Source organism: Bactrocera oleae, chromosome 5 (assembly GCF_042242935.1).
Source record: "Bactrocera oleae isolate idBacOlea1 chromosome 5, idBacOlea1, whole genome shotgun sequence".
Taxonomy (NCBI): Eukaryota; Metazoa; Arthropoda; class Insecta; order Diptera; family Tephritidae; genus Bactrocera; species Bactrocera oleae.
The window spans coordinates 59,764,766-59,784,264 of record NC_091539.1 but is presented as its reverse complement, the minus strand read 5'-3'; the positions used below and the strand labels follow the sequence as shown (position 1 = coordinate 59,784,264).

The 19,499-nt window shown below is 33.7% G+C and overlaps 4 protein-coding genes across 7 annotated transcripts; 3 read left to right on the top strand and 1 right to left on the bottom strand.

The window, feature by feature from the left end:
* Nucleotides 1-426: 426 nt before the first annotated feature.
* Nucleotides 427-3,756, top strand: LOC106626344 (uncharacterized). The gene is made up of 3 exons (XM_014246161.3): nucleotides 427-909; nucleotides 2,163-2,248; nucleotides 2,311-3,756. Exons 1-3 carry the CDS (start codon nucleotides 552-554, stop codon nucleotides 3,691-3,693), a joined length of 1,827 nt encoding a protein of 608 aa, XP_014101636.2. The 5' UTR covers nucleotides 427-551; the 3' UTR covers nucleotides 3,694-3,756.
* Nucleotides 3,757-4,128: 372 nt separating this feature from the next.
* LOC138855597 (zinc finger protein 774) lies at nucleotides 4,129-6,481 on the top strand. The gene is made up of 3 exons (XM_070109360.1): nucleotides 4,129-4,770; nucleotides 4,901-5,519; nucleotides 5,593-6,481. Exons 1-3 carry the CDS (start codon nucleotides 4,270-4,272, stop codon nucleotides 6,402-6,404), a joined length of 1,932 nt encoding a protein of 643 aa, XP_069965461.1. The 5' UTR covers nucleotides 4,129-4,269; the 3' UTR covers nucleotides 6,405-6,481.
* Nucleotides 6,482-6,944: 463 nt separating this feature from the next.
* On the top strand, nucleotides 6,945-8,788 carry Paf-AHalpha (Platelet-activating factor acetylhydrolase alpha). Its single transcript, XM_070109362.1, has 4 exons — nucleotides 6,945-7,186; nucleotides 7,257-7,467; nucleotides 7,634-7,756; nucleotides 7,855-8,788. The coding sequence occupies exons 1-4, from the start codon at nucleotides 7,125-7,127 to the stop codon at nucleotides 8,134-8,136; spliced, it is 678 nt and encodes a 225-aa protein (XP_069965463.1). The 5' UTR covers nucleotides 6,945-7,124; the 3' UTR covers nucleotides 8,137-8,788.
* Nucleotides 8,789-10,320: 1,532 nt separating this feature from the next.
* Nucleotides 10,321-19,403, bottom strand: stas (Transmembrane protein stas). Of its 4 annotated transcripts, none has more exons than XM_014246263.3 (5): nucleotides 19,008-19,403; nucleotides 18,747-18,930; nucleotides 18,424-18,676; nucleotides 15,448-15,576; nucleotides 10,321-12,132 (listed from the first exon to the last, which is right to left on the bottom strand). In XM_014246263.3, the coding sequence occupies exons 2-5, from the start codon at nucleotides 18,814-18,816 to the stop codon at nucleotides 11,625-11,627; spliced, it is 960 nt and encodes a 319-aa protein (XP_014101738.1). In that variant the 5' UTR covers nucleotides 18,817-18,930; nucleotides 19,008-19,403; the 3' UTR covers nucleotides 10,321-11,624. The 4 variants fall into 4 exon arrangements, with proteins under 4 accessions (XP_014101738.1, XP_014101745.1, XP_069966465.1 ...); XM_014246270.3 differs by having other exon boundaries at nucleotides 19,019-19,403; XM_070110364.1 differs by having other exon boundaries at nucleotides 18,747-19,051; nucleotides 19,310-19,377.
* Between the last annotated feature and the right edge of the window lie 96 nt (nucleotides 19,404-19,499).

Genomic DNA, 19,499 nt, shown 5'->3' with positions numbered 1-19,499 from the left:
ATGTTGCTTTCCTTCTCAAAATGGTTAAATGTTAATGATTACGTTCGTTAACGGTTAGCTTTGGTAGAGTTAACGGAAACAGCCCTTGTCTGCGGAAGCGAAGTGTAGAAGTACTAAGATGCCGATAAAACCTGTATATACATAAAACTAAAGGCCTGTTTCTTATCTGCTAACTATCAATATTTCTTTTTCGACATATAAACACTTAATACATTTTTGACAGCACTTTGAATTTTAGCAGTATACAGTTAAATGATGTGTACTTTTATACAATTTACTTACTTAATAAACATTAATTTATTAATATTCGTTTAATTTTCATTAAATTATTTTTTTGTCAAAATGTATCGTTTTATTAAGAAAATCTGGCACTAAAACTCGGTATGGCATGCAACCCTATAAATTTGTTAGCTGTCAAAACAATTTGTATTTTTTATTCTTCGGCAATTTTATAAACAAAAGGGCGAAATTCTTATTTAATTTCATATATTATTATTAGGAATATTTATTTTTTTTGGAAGAAATTATTGCTTTAAAAATTGTTTGGCAAAATGAGTGAAATAACTCATGAAAATATGCAATCATTCTGTCGGACGTGCCTTGATGAACTGGGAGACAAGTCATCTCTGTTGGGTGAAAAATACAGCATTTATGAGAATGAAGATATCGAAAAACTTTTGCTATCTTGCAATTCAACGACAACAGCAGACTTCGAAGATTTCCCGCAGTTCATATGCTATAAATGTCATAAAAAATTACAGTCCTTTAGTGATTTCCGTGATAAAATTATTCAGTCACATCTCTTTTTAAACAATATACTAAAAGAGCATAAAGATACGAGTAGAACTTCCGAAGATGAAAAGTTGCTGGACAGTGGTCAAGGTAGTGAAGACCAACAAGATAATAGTGGGGAAAACTTTAGTATAACGTCCCACGCTTTCGGGGATAAAATGGGTATGGGCGGATAGAGGAGATCCTCCAGATCAAGAATATATATAGATATAGCCGCGGGAAACTTATAGTTTTCGAGATATTTGGGTTTAAAGTTCAAAATTTCGACTATTTAAAGTACGCATTTTTCCCATTTCGAATGAGTTATACACTTATATTTTCCACTTTTATATCCACTAACACTTCACTAATTCGTTTGTACACATTTATTTTACATTATATAGTGCAAAAATAGTTTAATTCAATAATTAAATTATTGTTAAATTCTATTAATTCTGACAATAACAAAAGGGTTGCAAAATTTCAAATAACCAGTGTTACCTTATCGACATCTTTTGTAATTGAACTGAAAGAAATTAAAACAGATAATACCCCAAATACAGGTATCCAAAACCTAGAGAAATAAACTATTACAAAGCATTGATGTTAAGTATTATGCTATACCCTCTATGACAATATTACTTTTTTCTTGTAGAACTTTTTGCGTTGGCGGCCTTCGGCCGCGCTTCAAAAAAATAACCCTGGTCGGTCCAACACCGGGGTGTATCAAGGTTTTTTTGCGCAGAACTCCTTTTTGCGTTGGCGGCCTTCGGCCGCGCTTCAAAAAAATAACCCTGGTCGATCCAACAACGGGGTGTATCAAAGTTTTTTTGCGCAGAACTTATTTTTGCGTTAGTGGCCTTCGGCCGCGCTTCAAAAAAAAAATAACTCTGGTCGATCCAACACCGGAGTGTACCAAAGTTTTTACGCGCAGAAATTCTTTTTGCGTTGTTTCCCGTATCTAGGATACAATCTCTCTGTTAATTTTATTTTTCTTCGTTTGCAAAATGTATTAGTATGGCAACACTGATGTTTTGACATTCACAACCATTTTGTTATTGTCAAAATTAATAAAATTAAAGAATGATTTAAATATTGAAATAAAGCTATTTCTGCAGCATGTAATATAAAAAAAATTTCTAAAAACGAATTAGTCAAGTGTTAGTGGATATAAAAGTGAAAAATATAAGTGTATAATTCATTTTAACTCGCAAAAATACGTACTTTAAATAGTTCAAATTTTCAACTTTAAACGTAAATATCTCGAAAACTATAAGTTTCCCGCGGCTATATCTATATATATTCTTGATCTGGAGGATCTCCTCTATCCGCCCATACCCGTTTTATCCCCGAAAGCGTGGGACGTTATTCTAAAGCCGACCCTAATAGTGTAGGAATATCTGATATCGAAGTTCTTCATGGCTATACATACTCAACAAGAAGTCGTGAAAAACTACAAAATTGTATAGAAAATACGGTATTTGAAAGAATTGTGTTATCTAAAATATTTACAAGATTTTGAAGATTTTCCATTGGCAGGTGGTAAAAATACTACAAGACCCTGGCGGTACACACAGTGTTATGAATAAAAATCTTAAAGAGGAAATATTGGTTGAAGTTGCTGAAGAAATAGAAATAGACATAAGTGATATTAAAGTAAATCAAAAGATTACCTCAGATGATGAAGATACATTGGATGATTTCGAATTTTCTAGAGCAATAAATGTTGAACAAAATGATGAAAGATTGCAATATGTAGATATTTCTATACAAACTACAGATGTACAACACAATGTATACGAAGATGGTTGTGGCAAACCAAGTAGTGGGAACGGTGAATATTCACCAAGCTTATCAGCAACAGCAGGCGACATCAATAAACCCAGAATAATAAAACAAAAAATGTTTACTCATAAAAAAACGAAGAAATCTGCAAAAGGCGGAAATAGTTCCCTGAAAATGTCACCCGCAAAACAAAGTAGAAGTAATTATTCTGAAGTGAAGTTTCAATGTGAGCAATGTCCTCGACGTTGTGTAACTTGGGAAAATTATGAAGCCCACTTGCGTACCCATCAAGGCCTAAAGCCATATGTGTGCAATGAATGCAATCGCAGCTTTAACAGAGCAGCTCATTTCCGTGCCCATGTGCGTGAAGATCACGGACCTGTGACACTGCAATACATCTGTTCGTTTGAGGGTTGCGGTAAAATATTCAAGCGCGAAAATACTTACAAAAATCACTACCGACTTAAACACACATTGGTACCATATGAAAGTCGTGAACCTAAAAGATATGTCTGTGAGGATTGCGGAAGAACATTTAGAAGTGTAACTACACTCAAAGAGCATCGCTATAAACACGCATCTGAGGAAGATTACCCATTTAAATGTGAAGATTGCGGTAAAAGATATCGTTCTAAACGAACTTATAAGGATCATCAGTTGCGACATTCCGGAATAAAAAATTATATTTGTACTTATTGTGGCATGAAAAAAACTACACAAAATGAATTACGCGCTCACATTAATTATCACACAAAAGAGAAACAATGGCCCTGTCCAAAATGCCCAAGTGTCTTCAACAGTTCTGGAAATCTTGGCATGCATGATCGTATTGTGCATAAGGGAATCCGACCATTTACATGTAGGTTCTGTGATCTCAGTTTCGGCAAACAGGATACTTTGAAACACCATGAAATGAGGCACACGGGTGAAAAACCTCATGGTTGCGAATTGTGTGGCAAACGTTTTATACAGATTGTAGCGCTTCGAGCGCACATGAAAACCCATAACAAAGGATTGGCACGGAAAACAATAATACCCTCGGTCCCAGAACAACCTTTTACAACAATAGTGGAGTCGGCAATAGAAGTAGAGACGAATTTGGAATTGCCAAGCTGCTCGCAAGATGCTAGTTTTTAATATATGGTTATGAATATTATAATTTTTTCCATATTTGTAAATAAATTCAAAATATTTATTTAACTAACACGTAAACTTAATATTACATATAAAAACAAAACAAATTTTAAAAAATTGTTTTTTTTACGCACAGCTGTTTTTAATTGTTATACTGTCAACGCGAGACTGGTGTTCAGAACTGTGCAACTCAGAACCATATTTGCATTTTTATTTCGTTTTATAGCACGCATTTTTGTACACAATTTAATAAAAAATAATTCAAAAATTAGTTCCTACATTAAAACTAATATTTGCAGAAGTAATAATTTCGGTATATGTAAATAATAAAATAAAATATGCTGCAAATAAAGAAAAAAAAACTGGTTAAGGAAAACTGATTATTAGCAGCTGATGCAAAAATGTCACAACACTGTTTTGCCAGAGAACGTATAATTTACGTTCTCTGGTTTTACTCAGGAAATGTCAACTTAACAAACGCTCGAGAAAAATTCATAGAAAATCGATTAGTTTTGGTATTGGCAAATTGTGAATTTTACGGAATTAATTATAAAATATAGTAAGTGAGGCAGAGAAATAATGAATCAACTTTCGCGTAATAATTTGCAAGAATTTTGTCGAACTTGCTTAAGCAGTTTGCAAAAACGTCGCAAACGTGAGAAAGAGGATACGCCTACTAGTTTTCACCAGCTGAAGGTTAAAGTTAATCAAGGAGATAATGAAAATGATGCTGAAACAAATCATAGTTATAATCTGAGCTTGCTACCGCAAATACAAAAACTATTCGTCTTATTTACTTCCTTGGATATATCCGAGGATAGCGATGAAGATGCTTACCCACGAAGTCTCTGTCAGCTATGCTATGACAAAATGATTGATTTTCAAGAGTTTCGAAACTTGGCCATCAATTCTGCGGAAGTCTTATACAAAATTGTTAATAGTTTAGATGATGAAATGTCCAAAACTTCTGATGAGGCCACAACCTTTCAAGCAATAGAAATTACTAAAGAGATAAAAACGGAGACTCTGGTAAGGGAAAGAAGCTACCAATTCGATGATGATGATGATGATGATCAGTTGGTAAGCATATATATGTATATATTAAGTATATTTATGAAATCATTGTTTTAACATAAGAATATGAAATTCTTTAAATGGTTTTGTTTGTAGAACTTTTATCGAAGTATTTTTATTATTTTTTTAAATTTAGCTTTTACCAGAACTAGCACCACTGATGGAACTACCAATCAAAGCAGAACCGGAAAACTATTACAATTCAGAGTCGGAAATTATATTACCAAATGATGATAATTCGGCAAATTCATCGAATGTGGTTATTAAGCATGAAATTGATTCGGAATACGAGGAAGATAATTCCCAATTTTATGAACGTAATGCTTTAAACACAGCAGATAACACTATTGGCGATGATGCAGATGACGAGGAGCATGCTTTAAGAAACGGTGCTGCCAATACATCTAGTATGTCACTAAACAACTCACCAGTAACTGTAGGAGGAAGACAACGGTTTTGTGCATCCTCCCGTAAACGCGATCGCAATAAAAAGTCATTAAAGTGCCCTCGTTGTGATAAACAGGTCTATAAAAAGGTGTACCTGGACGCTCACATACGAGCAGTGCACGAAGGATATGAGAAGCCGTTTCTTTGTTTGGAATGTCAAAAGGACTTCACACGCTATGAGCATCTACATACTCACATTCAGTCACAGCATTTAATAAAACAACGTTTTATATGTGGTTTAAATGGTTGCGATGCCGTCTTTAAGTTGAGCAATACTTTGGAGACTCATCGACAAGTCGTACATACAGGTAAATTAAATATATGCTGAGATCGTATATAATATTAAATATATAGATTAATTGCATACATATTTAAATGCAGCTACGTTTTCATACGGCATACAGGATATGTTAGAACTTCATCAAGCCCAACTAAATGAAGAAGTTGAGATAAATCATATCTGTCAACAGTGTTTCAAGGCATACAGTTCAAAACGTGCACTCTCCGAACATTTGAAACGACATGCCCAAATCAAGGATCATGTGTGTAAAATATGTGGCGTTGCCAAAGTAACACGTACGGAATTGTTAACGCATATGCGTATACATAAACCGAATCTGGAGAAATTCAAGTGCACCATTTGTCCGCAAGAATTCAATCACAAAAATGCCATATCCCGGCATGTGCGTGTCGTACACGAGGGTCAACGACGATTTCCATGCAGTTTCTGTCCCAAACGTTTTGGTACACGTAATTCGCAAGTATGCCATGAACGCCTACACACTGGCGAACGTCCATTCAATTGTGAGCTTTGTCACAAGCGATACGCGCAAGTGGAAGGCCTAAAATCTCATATGAAAAGTCATGACAAAAACTTGCGCAAACATGTATGCTCGTTTTGTTCGCAACGCTTTATAACAAGAAAAAATCTAATCGATCACGAAAAGCGTCATCAAAGTGATAAACCCCATATATGTAACACCTGTAGTCGTGGCTTCTTTTCAATTGAAGATCTAGGTGTGCACAAGAAGTCGCATACGGAAGAAGAATTGCGTGAGCTAGCACGGAATGAATATGAGATGTATCAAGACGCTGGCGATAGTCTTGGTGAACAAGTAATGGAAAACGAATCAATTAACGAACAAGGCAGCCAGGCATATTTGGGCTATAGCAGTTCGCAGAGTAGCAACTGAATTGCCGATAAATATATTGCAGCATTTGATTTCGAGTGAACGAAGTAATATAGCAATTATTTTGCAAGCACTTTAAATCTGTAATTTTTTTCACGACTTACATAAACTAGCTTAGAAAATGTATGTATTCAGGAACATGAATTGGCTACCTTCATTTAAATACAAATATATTTATTAAATTAAAAAATTTTGTTAATTTCTATTATCTCCTGATTCTACGCTGTAAGTGTACTTTCGGGTAGACGTAACGTACCATAATACCTGAAAATCAAGTCAAACTTAAGCCACCTTAACGTTTTGTCACAGATACAAACAATATTTTGTTTTTTGTTTGTCGTTGTTGTTGCGTTTTGAAGGAGAACTTTTTGTTTTGTTTGATACTCGGTTAATTAGCATTTTATGAAATAGACTTAACATTTTTTTATTTTTATTTTTAAATTCTATTAAGATGTCTGTAGCGGGCCCCTAAAATAAAGCATTTAAAAAAAGTACACAGAAACCCTATTGTGAATGATTAGCGGTAAGAAAAGAAGCATTAGATAAACGTCAGACTAGTCTGCCGAATTTCTTTTTTTGTAAATTTATTAAAATATTAAAAACCGGAAAAATCTTAAAGAAAAAACAAAATTTACTAGCACAGTATAAGTTTTTTCTGTATAATTTTAAGTATATTTAGGTAGTGTGGGAATTCTTTCCTTAGTAAAAACAAAAAACAAAAAAATGAACCCCTGTGCTGTGCCCACCCAACGCCCGGACGTAGATGGCGACGAACGCTGGATTTGGTATGTTAATTAGTTTTGCATTTAATTGATCCACCCTGCATACTTATTGAGGTGTAAATTCTTCGAATAGCATTCATCGTCGGTTTATTTCTGAATGTCGTGAAAAGGATCCTGACGTGATATTTCTTGGGGATTGTGTACTAGAAACATTGCAGGATTCGGAAACATGGAATGAATATTTTGCACCAATGCATTGCCTTAACTTCAGTATACGTGGTGATCGAACGGAAAATGTGCTTTGGCGTGTGGAAAACGGTGAACTGGACAATGTTAAACCGAAGGTGGGTAATGATTTAACGATTATGCAAAATAAGGGCATATTAAAATATGTGTAAGTCTTTATAAATATGAGTTGTATCTTATCGAAGAAATGAGAATAAGGTTACTGTAATCATTAATTTTTATTATAACTTAAGATTTGGGAATCCCCTCTCTTTTCATATGCAGATTGTGGTATTGCATGTGGGCACCAATAATACGGAAAATACGGCTGAGCAGATAGCAGAAGGTATAGTGGAAATTGTGCATAGAATACGTGCGAAGTTGCCAGACACATACATCGTATTACCTGTAAGTTAATTTTTAAGAAAGTTTATGTAAACAGAGATTTTTATTAGTTGCATTTTGTAGACGTGATATTGTGTTTCTAATTTTATACGTAATTTCAGACATTACTGCCTCGCGGCCAGCTACCAAATAAATTGAGAGAGAAAAACGATGCGGTTAATCGAATTGTTAAGGAAAAAGTAATTGGTCTTAATCAGGTGCAAACTGTTTGCATTGATAAGGGTCTGCTGCAAACAGACAATACAATTAGTCATCATGACATGTTCGACTATAAGAATTTGACAAACAGCGGCGCGAAAAAAGCATTCGAGCCGGTTCATGATTTACTCTCGCAGATTTTGAATGAAAACGAACCAGAAAAGGATTTAACGCCATCGGAATAGTTGGGTGCATATGCCTATTGAGCCGAACAGGTTCAATAAACTAATGTAACTGCATTATCGACATCGGCATCAAACAAACGGAACGAAGACTTCAAATGCCAGACAAAAAGTTTCCTTGGCAGCTTAAAGCAGCAACTGGTCATTTCTTAAAATGCTCACATACAAAAGCTAATTTATATACAAAAAATACAAAAAAAAAAAAATCAACAAATATCTCATCACCTAAAATATATTTTATATTATTTATTATATTAATTTAACATGCATTATCTACATATTAGCACTATATAAGTAAAATTTCCAAAGAGTATGTTGGCCTTTGCGCTTGCATGAGAGATATTGAACTATAATTATCTACTTTTGATAGGAATATGCTTTGCAGAGATCTCAAAATCAATTGTAGAAATGGAAAATGCACATTCCACATTATGTAAAAAATGTATTTGAACAACCAAATTGACCTTTAGCGCCAACATACAAAATCTTAAAAACAAAACAAGAAAAATATACATATATTATATCTTCCATATTTCATTTAACTGAGTCGCACTATATGTATATGTATTATTTTTTATTAAACCATAGATACAATGAATATACTTATTATTTTAAGTTGAAAGTAAATAAAAGCAACATATTTTTTATGCAAAAATTCTGAATTTTTTACTTTACTATACGTACTGGCAGTCCATATACAAAACTACGATCATCAAATGATAGGTTATGATTGTCTAATAATTGACCTGTTATTAGTTAGAGACATTCTTTTCATACAACCACTCCCATATTCGAGCAGTTGTCGAAGTTCATTTCGATTTTCTGATGATTTTTCTCTAAAAAATTAATAAAAATATCATATACCTGCTCAAATATAAACGAGACTGGACCAATAAAACAAAAACGGTTAATTATTCTTCAATATTTATTTTATCCCCTTCAAAATAGTCACCATTAGAGGCGATACACATATGCCACCTTTTTTTTCAATCTTCATAACACTTCTGAAACCATGACTTATTGTCCCACAAATCCTTCCTATTGAGACGAATATTCTCACACAGCATTAACGGATTGACCTTCTGGAAGGAATTCCGAGTGCACAACACCTTGGCTATCAAAGAAAACAGTGAGCATAACTTTGATTTTCGATCGACTTTGACGTGGTTTTTTGGGTTTCGGCTCATTTGAAAGGCGCCATTCAGATGATTGCTGGGCTGTTTCAACGTCGTATTCATAGACCCAAGTCTCGTCACCAGTTATGATGTGCTGGATGGTCGTATCACTCATTGTGAGCATTTCCTTGGCGACAGTTTTGTGTTCCTCTTTTTGAAGAAAATTCAACAATTTTGGAACAAGTCGAGCAGACACACGTCTCATGCCCAAAACATCGTGAATAATAATGCTATGAGCGGATCCATTTGATATGTTGAGCTCACTAGCTATCTCTCTTTCAGTCACACGACGATTTTCCAACACAATTTTCTTTACTTTTTCGACGTTTTCTTCGTTTATTGACGTTGCTGGACGACGATCATGGGGCAAGTTCTCCAGCGATGTACGGCCGTCCTTAACGACTTATACCAATCAAATATACGTGCACGTGATAGGCAAGACTCCCCATATGCCTTCTGCAACATTTTCAAACTCTTTGCTCAACGTTAATTTCCATAGTAAAATTCGAAAAACACACTCGAGGTTGACTTGTTTATAGTGCCGTAAAAAAAAACTATGTGACAGATCGCGCTCAAATTTGACATGTAAACGTATAACAGTCCTGCCAACCTAAGTAAAAAAAAAAGTATGGCCATATGTCATGTCCTTGTCGAGTTATGGATAAAGTCTCGTTTATATTTGAGCAGAAGAAGAAAATTCAAACTAAGGAATTCATATACGAAAGTACGATTACCAAATGTTTGGTTATGAGTGTCTAAATAATTGTACTGTTATATGGGATAATCTTTGCAACCAACCACAACCATATTCGAGCAGTTGTCGAAGTTCATTTCGATTTTCTGATGAATTTTCTCACAATAATTCGAAAAAATATGTATATATAATTTTACGATATACATTAAACATAATAAATTTCTAATTATTATCATTTCAAGATTTTTACGCTTTAATGAAATCTCTGCTGAAAAGGATATCCAACAAAAAATAAATAAATAAATCAAATTCGGAACATTATGCTTTTTCAAAATTCTATTTTATTTTGTGGAATAATTTGCACTATATACATACATACATACATACTCGTATTATGGTGGTTTTAATACAATAGCAAATCACGTATACCATTTTAATGCAATATTGAGTTTTTTTATAAATAGTATTCAATAATCATTTCCGGCCTCTAGTACATTTTTGGTGTTGAAATCATTTTCGAAAAATACTCGGTCGATCTACAATCCGATTATGCATTTCTGGCAATTTTAAAAGAGTACCTAGACCAATAGTTGTTTAATTATCTACCAACATTTACACATATTGCATGCTGAGGTTTTTCTTAATTTGTATTGACACTTAAATTTAATAAAAATTTTGTATTTAGGAAATTCATTTCACATGTCGACAAACTTTCAAGAATGTCTTTTATATTTTTTATATTTACTAGTGCAAAATAAGGTGAAATATTTGGAAAGAGATTTTAAGCATAGCATATACGGAATATTACAACTAATCTAGAGCAATTGATAATATCGTTTAAAGAAAAAAAAAAATTATAATTGGAATCAGGGTTGCAAATACTGCATTAAAAAATAATTGCATTAAAAAAAATTGAATTACTATTTTTTGTTTTTTTTTTTTTTTGTAAGGGCCAATACCGGATTGAAATTGAAAAAATGTAATGCCAAATACGGGACGATAATTAAAAAAAAAAATTTTTAAGCCCAAAAATCGCATTAAAGTTGTATTTTTAAATTTTAGTCCCGACATTGGAATTGAAAATTGAAAAATTGAGATTAAAAATGAGATTTTAAATTTATCAATTAAAAAATTCACAACCCTGATCGGAATACTGCAAAGCAATGTAAGTGCTAGAGTTTGCAAATAAATAAATTAATATTTAACTAACTTATATTTTGTAGCAGCTTAAATTGTTATTGGAATAATATACATATATATAATGTACATATATACGTACATACAAAGGAAATAAGCAATAAACTGCAGCATTTCAACTGTTTTTCGTTACTTATGTGTAGGTGAAATCATAGCATGTACATAGCACTTGTATTATTCTATAAAAAAAAATATCAAGGAACCAAAAAAAAAAAATGTAAAACATACATACACGTGCAGCTACGTTGGGTGTTTCTATGTTTTCTGCTTCATCTCATTTGCTTAACGCTTAACGCACGCACTTAAACTAATCGACAATCAATCAATAACACAAAATCACGCACTGTTCAGTCCCGTTAGTCGTAATGAAAGCGCCGTTCAATAATCCAATCCCCGGTTACCGCAGTTAACGCGCAGACGCCACTTTATTCGACTTTCTTTTTCAGCTTGTTCTTCAGCAATCCCGGCAGCAGTGAGATCAATGCGCATATCGACAGCAATCCCATCGATGTCCATGAGAACGCGTCGCTCGAGCTGCTCATCTTTTGCAATGTCTTGCCAGCTTGTATGGCGACAATCGACGGCGGTGCTACGCCAAAGAAGGTGCCCAAGGCGAACGTGTACACGGGCACACCGATTACAGGCGATGCCAGGTTGATGAACCAATTCGGCAAGATGGGTGTCATGCGCAGAAAGAGCATATAGTTGAAGAGGCTGTCGCGATGCTTCTCCACATGTTTGGACCATTCGTTTGTCTTCTTGGGCCAAAAGTGGCGTATCAGGCGACGACCAACCAAATTCGAGAGACTATAGCAAAGTGTAGCGCCCAACGATGAACAGAAGCAGATGAGAAAGAGGGCGATGGGAAACTTGTAGAGAAATCCTAATAGTATGGATAGGAATAAAGATCCTGGAATGGCAAAGGTTTGTAGGCTGTGTTCGTGTGTTGTGTGAAAATTAGTTAAGGAAAACAGTGTTGATTAGCGAAAATAATACAAGAAATATAAATTCGAAAATTTGAATTTGAATTTGCTATAAAAATATCGACTCGTTAAAGGCTCTCCCACGAGTTCGTGATCGCTAAATTTAGCACCGACAATTCTACCAGCGTAAATTTTTTTTTTTTAATATATTATTGTGTAAACAGCAAACTTAGTCAAAATAACTTTCTCATGTTAATTTACATATTTTAAATATTTTCTGAGTTCTCATACTAATCAAGCTAAAGAACGCTTTGGATGTTGAAATTTAATCTAGCTTTAAAAATCAAAATTTTTTTACATGCATATTGGTATATACATATGTACATATGTATATTTTCATATAATATATACACATCATATTTCAATTTACAGTGCATGAGCAAACTAATTGATACAATTGCGACAACAACAACATACGATCGCGAATATTCGTAATTATTCACTTTTATATGGCACGGTAGTCACGATCACGTATAACATTACTAAAAAACGATACTTTTTCTGAAAATAAAGAATACATAGTATTATATTTTATGATTATCGGAAAATACTTGCGCGGCTTCACTGCTACTTAACTCTATTTAAAAACAACCAAACATGTTAACTTCGGTTCGGTTCGAAGCTGTAATACCCTTCACAGTAGCATTTTTTATAACATAAAAGGGTGAACAAAGTTCTTTAGGTTAATTTTGACCGATCAGTTTGAATGGCAGCAGTATATTATAGTGGTCCAATCTGAATAATTTGTTCGGAGATTGTAGTGCTGTCTTAGAAAATAATCCATGCCACAGTACGTAAAGATAACTTGTGAAATACAAAAGGTTTTCCATACAAGGACTTGATTTTTATCGAACGATGACAGAATGTGTGTAAAATTTTAGAGTTGATATCACAAAAACTGAGGGATTAGTTCGCGTATATACACCCGGACATGGCTAAATCGACTCTTTATAGAGTTGCTGTTGTTGTTGTAGTAGCGGCAGAACTCTGCCGGGTCCGTACCGGTACCGGTTACGTAGACCCGACTGTTGAGGCAACGGACTCGCGATGCATTTTTATTGGGTCTCCGTCGTTGCCTTCTGGGTATTAAAAACTTCGTGGCGAACTTAAAACAACCCTGTTCAGGGTATAATATATATATATATATTAAACAAAAACTATTAAGCTGTTGTTAAAATTAGTTATTCACTTTTTTAGTATTCGAAAATGCATTTGACTCCCTCTGATCAATCAATTGCCGGGGGAAAAATACCAAAAATTCAAAATTTGACATAAAAAATAATATAAAATTATCTCATAACTATATTTCAAGCATAATTAACTATTATATGTTACATCATACATACATCGCCGCTAGAATTCATAATTTTTGTTAACCACTTACAATTTAGAGATAATAAATATGCTGATAACGGTTCATTGACACAGGTGTCGCCACAGAAAAAGGTGAAAAGCGCTTAGTTTCAGCAACTACTGTTGTGTGTGTGTGTTTTATTTGTCTAACTGTTGTGTCATTGGAGATTTTCCAATTCAATGTTTACTCTAATATCACTAAAGACATTATCTCATTTGACTTTCGGGCGCCTCGACTAACGTATTGAATTGTGTTTACGCATGCGCCTATCTTAGATATGGCAGACCTTTTTCGCCAATCGTTTCCATCGTGCTGTGCAAACAAAAGGTATTTGCTTTAAATGCCTGCGCTCGCGCAAACACAATACCGTTTTAGTTCGGTATTGGAGGAAAGCATTTGAAAAGGAAAATGAAATATGTATTAAACAATAGCATTAGTGAAGCCAACAACAATGAAGTCGCACGCGACAAAAATACAGACGACAAATGTACTTAAGTAGATTGAAATTAGGTCAAGGTTGTTGCTTTCTGTTGCTTAACTGACATGAGCCTTTCGGTTTATTGGCCTCAGTTGCTTTGCGGCGCCGCAACGTCAAAAAATTAACAAAATTAAAAAATACATAAGCACGTATGTATATGTATTAAACACAACGATTTTTGTAAAAATTGTGCTCGCTTATATAAAAGTACTTAGTTGAGTATGTATGCATGCACCGCGACTCGGTGAAAGTACACGTAATCATTCACGTTTTTTATACCCTAACAGGTAAGTATATTAAGTTTGCCACGAAGCTTGTAACACACAGAAGAAAATATGGGAGACCTTATAATATGTACTATATATATAATATATATATAAGTGATCAGCGTGACGAGTTGATTCGATTTTAGAGAATTCTGCCGCTACAACAACAACAACAACAACAACAACAACAACATTCGATTTAGCTATGTCCGCCTGTCTGTATATACGACAAATAATCCGCCAGTTTTTCTGATATCGATCTGAAAATTTTCACACGTTCTTTTCTTCCCAAGAAACTGCTCATTTGTCGGAACCAACAATATCGCTCCACTAAGGCATATAGCTGACATACAAACTGAAGGATCAAAATCAATTTCTTGCATAGAAACTTTATTGTTTGTAAAGGGTATTATGGTTTCTTATTTATGTATGTACATATGTACTCTATGTATAGACAATTTGTGAACTGAATTATTAAAGCGAGATTACGTAACTTTGTTGATTAATTTAAGGTAATCTTATACATATTAAGCGCTTAGACTGAACTTTGGACGTCCACAATGTTTATGTGACTGAGAATACGAGTAGGGAAGAAAAATTTGCCTAGCGCTAATATACCCAATACACACAAGTAATAAACGTTAATCTGAAGCTTTCTGTGGAAATAAATACTATGTTATTTATCACATGAATATTTAAAAAAAAACACCGTCTTGCTTGTTGGTGCTATCGAAGTTTCCTATAACACGTGATAAAAAAATTAGTAATTAAAAAAAAAAAATATTTGTGATACAAAAGCATGGAAATTATAAAAATATTTTTTCTGTACTGCCGCGATTATTTAATAAACCGAGCATGCTTTTCAAAAATACCCGACGCCACACTTCGATAAGACTGTATGCATATATGTGTGTTTCAAACATAGATATATATGAGTATGATATCTAGAATATGTTTGAAACACACACATACACAAGAACTCCCTCTGATTTGGAATTTGTGTATTATTAGCGAGATATGCGCACGTGGGTATGCATACGCCAATATAAACATATGTATATAGTATGTACATTCTAAGAATTTATACAAACCGGCAACACAATAGGGATAGCAATTCTTGAATTTTTCTCAAACCTTTCGAAGCGTAAAAATTTTCAAAAAGGATACAATACATAAGCAGTAACGACGCCAAACATCACTTCGAAGTAGTACATGTCTTTGTAACGATCCAAAACCTTGGCTAACATTTTAGCGTCTTGAATGTCACGGGGTATCTTAATGTGCTGTTTCTCCAATCTGCAATAAAAAAACAAGAACAAAAATATATATGAAATATTTTTTGCCGGACACAAAAGAACAGTGTGAGAGGCATTCAAATTGTATTGCATGTGACAAATTGAAAGCAGAATCGCAAATATGTATACCAAACAAATACGTACTGTGTACGCTAACAAAGCAAATTAAAACAAGTAAGGAAGGGCTAAGTTCGGATGTAACCCAACATTTTATACTCTCGCAAAGTCAAATGGTATACTCGTTTGAGATTTCTTTGTGGATTGGCTGATATTTTCGGTAGAAGGTCAACTATAGGCACTGGGGTCCTCATATTTAGTACTTAGGGCTTGAACAGTTTTTCTTAGACAATTTTTGGTCACAAGGTGGCATACTTTAAACGTATTATTCATGCAAAGTTTTACCCCGATATAATCATTGTTGCTTGATACGCATAGTGGAAAGTGAAAGAATCAGATGGAATTTAAAATGGTGTTATATGGGAAGTAGGCGTGGTTTTATTCCGATTTCGCCCATTTTCGCACTATAACATAGAAATGAAAAGAATATTACGTACCTAATTTGGTTGAAATCGGATAAGCAGATCTCAAGATAAGGGTTTTCACCTAAAAGTGGGCTGTGCCACGCCCATTGTCTAATTTTGAACGCGGTTCCTATAAAGTCATCTCATACCATCCCAGAGATAAAATTTAATGTCTCTGGCGTGTTTAGTGCTTGATTTATCGCGCTTTTAGTAGTTTTTAACAGTACCGTTATATGGGGAGTGGGCGGAGTTGCCACCCGATTTCAACTATTTTCACACTGTGGGTAGAGGTTCTAAAAAAATTTGCTTCCAGTGAATTTTGTTTTTAAAAAAATTTCAACTGCAGATGCCCTTCCCTAATGTGATCCTGTGTGCCAAATAACAGTCTTATATCTTATTGCGGAGCTTAGTTATGGCAAGTTATTTGTTTTTGATTAATGGCGTTTTGTGGGCGTGGCAGTGGTCCGATTACGCCCATCTGCAATACCAACCGTCTCACGGTACCAAGAAACATGTCTACCAAGTTTCATAAAGATATCTCAATTTTTACTCAAGTTAGAGCTTGCACGGACGGACGGACGGACAGACAGTCACCCGGATTTCAACTCGTCTCTTCAGCCTGATCATTTATATATATATAACCCTATATCTAACTCGATTAGTTTTAGGTGATACAAACAACCGTTAGGTGAACAAAACTATTATACTCTGTAGCAACAGGTTGCGAGAGTATAAAAAAAAAATGAATAATAATACATTGAATGTATGTAGATACAAACATATGTATTTAGGCATGGCAGCCGTAACAGCTGAACTTGATTTTGAGCATTTTTAAATACAACACTTCAAAGGTAATTGAGTGCCAAATAGAATTTTACGACATCAGATTATTATAGGTACTTTTTTATATGCTACATCTAATCAAATTACGGATGTGATATACACATAATTAACTCTCGTTAAGAGTTTTAACTGTGCTTCTGCCATTTATACAAAATTTGTATATTTATCTCCATATTGTTTTCTGCGAAGTGCCACATTAATGGCATAGAAAATTTATTCATTATTTACATTACATTAGTACATACATATGCATATATGCATCCCTATAGAGATGTAGCAACTATTACATTACGTGGTTTACGCCTGCAAATGTCAATTTAAGTTGGCAGCGTAGAACTGCAGTATAATTGAAATAACAAAATTTAAGTGTGTGAAAAGTTATTAAGATAGCAAATGGAAAAGTATGGAAAGAAAACGTGGCATTATGTTGTTGTTATTGCTGGCATTATCGTTAACCATGCAATTTGCGTTTTGGACTGCTATATCAAATTTAAGTTATGTTTATATTTGATTTAGTAAAGTCTCATATTTCTGCTTCATTTTAAGTTAGTTTCTGAATTTTAAGCGAAGTGTATGTTTTGTGATAATTAATTGTACTCAAGCATATTAGTGCCTTAATGGTTATTAGCACACCGTACAAATATTTATGTAGTTAGGTCAGTTTAATTATTTTTACAATTTTGAAGTGATATGTCAATCATTTCTCAATTTTCTTTCACAATTTAAATTATGTAAAACTTTTCTGATTCATATCGTAATATAAACATTTTCTTCAAAACGAACTTTGAACATAATAATACTAAAAGGTAAGAACATACATATGTCACATATGCGTATTAAATGGAATTTTTGTAGCGGATGTGTAAGTTTATAAATTTTCCTATATTTACAAACATATTAGTTTGAACAGGTGTCAGCGTAGCGATATTTTATGGAATTTTTTGTACCTAAATATATACCAAAGCAAAATTGCATGAACTTAAGTAGAAAAAAAAAAAAATACATATCTTATAGTTGTTTTTTACTCATTACATTTACTTTCGTTTTTTAATTACGTTCTATGTTATATTCAATGCAGCGTAATCGCCTTTTAACCATGTATTAAATATATGAATGTACGTTCAATAAAACAACTATTAATGTTTATATTAGCTCGTCATATTTGTCTAACACAGAAGCGGCAAACTATTTACTCTGTCAATTATGGAATAACTTTTAAGCGATAGAGGGCAACTAATATGCAATAAATTTATCGAAAACATCAAACGCTTTACCATTAATGACATCTACTTTTATTCAAACACTTAAATTGAATGCCATTAATTTAGAACTCTTCCCACAAAGCAACAAATACGTCACATACATACATAAGTGTATGTATATTTGTGGGAAGTAGGAAAGCAAAAAAAAAAACCAATGTACAATTCGTATAATCATTGGCATTGAAGTGATCACCCCATCCACACGTAACATATACTACTTACTCATTCAATTCGGGAAATATCATGTATACGTAGGCCATTGCGAATATGCTGGCTGTAAAGATCGCTGCCAGTATGACAAGAGATCGTTTTGTTGCTTTTCGCTCATCGGCAGACATTGCTTCTTTTTGCATTTTTGGGGGGTTTTGTTTATTTTCCAATGTAGTGTTGGACGCCGATTGTGTGGTTGTCGCGTCATTGCCATTGGACGATAAGCGGCCGGAACCGGATTGCATATGCTCAGCGACAGGTATATCTGCAATAAATTAGAGAAATTCATTTAAATACCATTTTTAATTGGACATTCTTCAGAATTTTTGAATTACCTTTTGCAATACTTGTTGTAGCAGACGCTGCAGCAGCAGCTTCAATAAATTGCGTATTTTCAAATTCCATCAAAATATTTTTTACTAATTACTTTCAATTAAACAATGTTCCACTCGCTCAATAATTTCTGATACGCTTTAAAGCACGCTCTCGATGTGACAATTTACTCTTTTTCCACACACACTGTAAATTAGATTTATGTATTTTCTTTGTTCCACTTCTATGTTCAATTGTTTCTATTTGTTGATTTCCGTGTTTACCTAATGCTTACCACTTTTAGCAAAACGTTATTGTTGCTATTAAACTGACAGTAAAGCAGTTGAAAGGATAATATTATAAAGCTCATAGATAATTATAATTTTGTTTAATTAATTCGCGTTAGTATGTTGCGAAATAAATATATTTGGTTGTATGGCACATGTATTTATTCGTTTCAAAATTTTTGTATACACATTTCAATTGTGTATATGCGTTTAATCGAATTTACACTAAAAATTTTGTCACTATTTATTTATGTAATTTAACTTTGCATTATTCAAAACACACTAAATAAAATCCCAACCACAATTTATATTATTGTTGTACGCGTGTGCGCCACAAAAATCGCACCACAACCAAACAAACTGAATGAAGCCCAAAAAACGTATGATTGCTGAAATTGATTGTGAAAAAGTGCGACCGATTTGTCTTCTTCTTATTCGTTATTGTGAACTATAGGTGCAACAGCTGTCAAAACTGAATGTCAAATGAGA

Bases quoted from the DNA above. Each gene is read 5' to 3' on its own strand.
- LOC106626344 (XM_014246161.3), top strand. From the start codon at position 552: ATGAGTGAAATAACTCATGAAAATATGCAATCATTCTGTCGGACGTGC. The intron at 910-2,162 runs GGGAAAACTTTA...ACCCTAATAGTG, and splicing joins AGACCAACAAGATAATAGTG to TAGGAATATCTGATATCGAA. The intron at 2,249-2,310 runs GTATTTGAAAGA...TTCCATTGGCAG, and splicing joins AAAATTGTATAGAAAATACG to GTGGTAAAAATACTACAAGA.
- LOC138855597 (XM_070109360.1), top strand. From the start codon at position 4,270: ATGAATCAACTTTCGCGTAATAATTTGCAAGAATTTTGTCGAACTTGC. The intron at 4,771-4,900 runs GTAAGCATATAT...TTTTAAATTTAG, and splicing joins ATGATGATGATGATCAGTTG to CTTTTACCAGAACTAGCACC. The intron at 5,520-5,592 runs GTAAATTAAATA...ATTTAAATGCAG, and splicing joins TCGACAAGTCGTACATACAG to CTACGTTTTCATACGGCATA.
- Paf-AHalpha (XM_070109362.1), top strand. From the start codon at position 7,125: ATGAACCCCTGTGCTGTGCCCACCCAACGCCCGGACGTAGATGGCGAC. The intron at 7,187-7,256 runs GTATGTTAATTA...TTCTTCGAATAG, and splicing joins GGCGACGAACGCTGGATTTG to CATTCATCGTCGGTTTATTT. The intron at 7,757-7,854 runs GTAAGTTAATTT...ACGTAATTTCAG, and splicing joins ACACATACATCGTATTACCT to ACATTACTGCCTCGCGGCCA.
- stas (XM_070110363.1), bottom strand. From the start codon at position 18,816: ATGGAATTTGAAAATACGCAATTTATTGAAGCTGCTGCTGCAGCGTCT. The intron at 18,677-18,746 runs GTAATTCAAAAA...AATTTATTGCAG, and splicing joins TACAACAAGTATTGCAAAAG to ATATACCTGTCGCTGAGCAT. The intron at 15,577-18,423 runs GTAAGTAGTATA...TTTTTATTGCAG, and splicing joins ATATTTCCCGAATTGAATGA to ATTGGAGAAACAGCACATTA.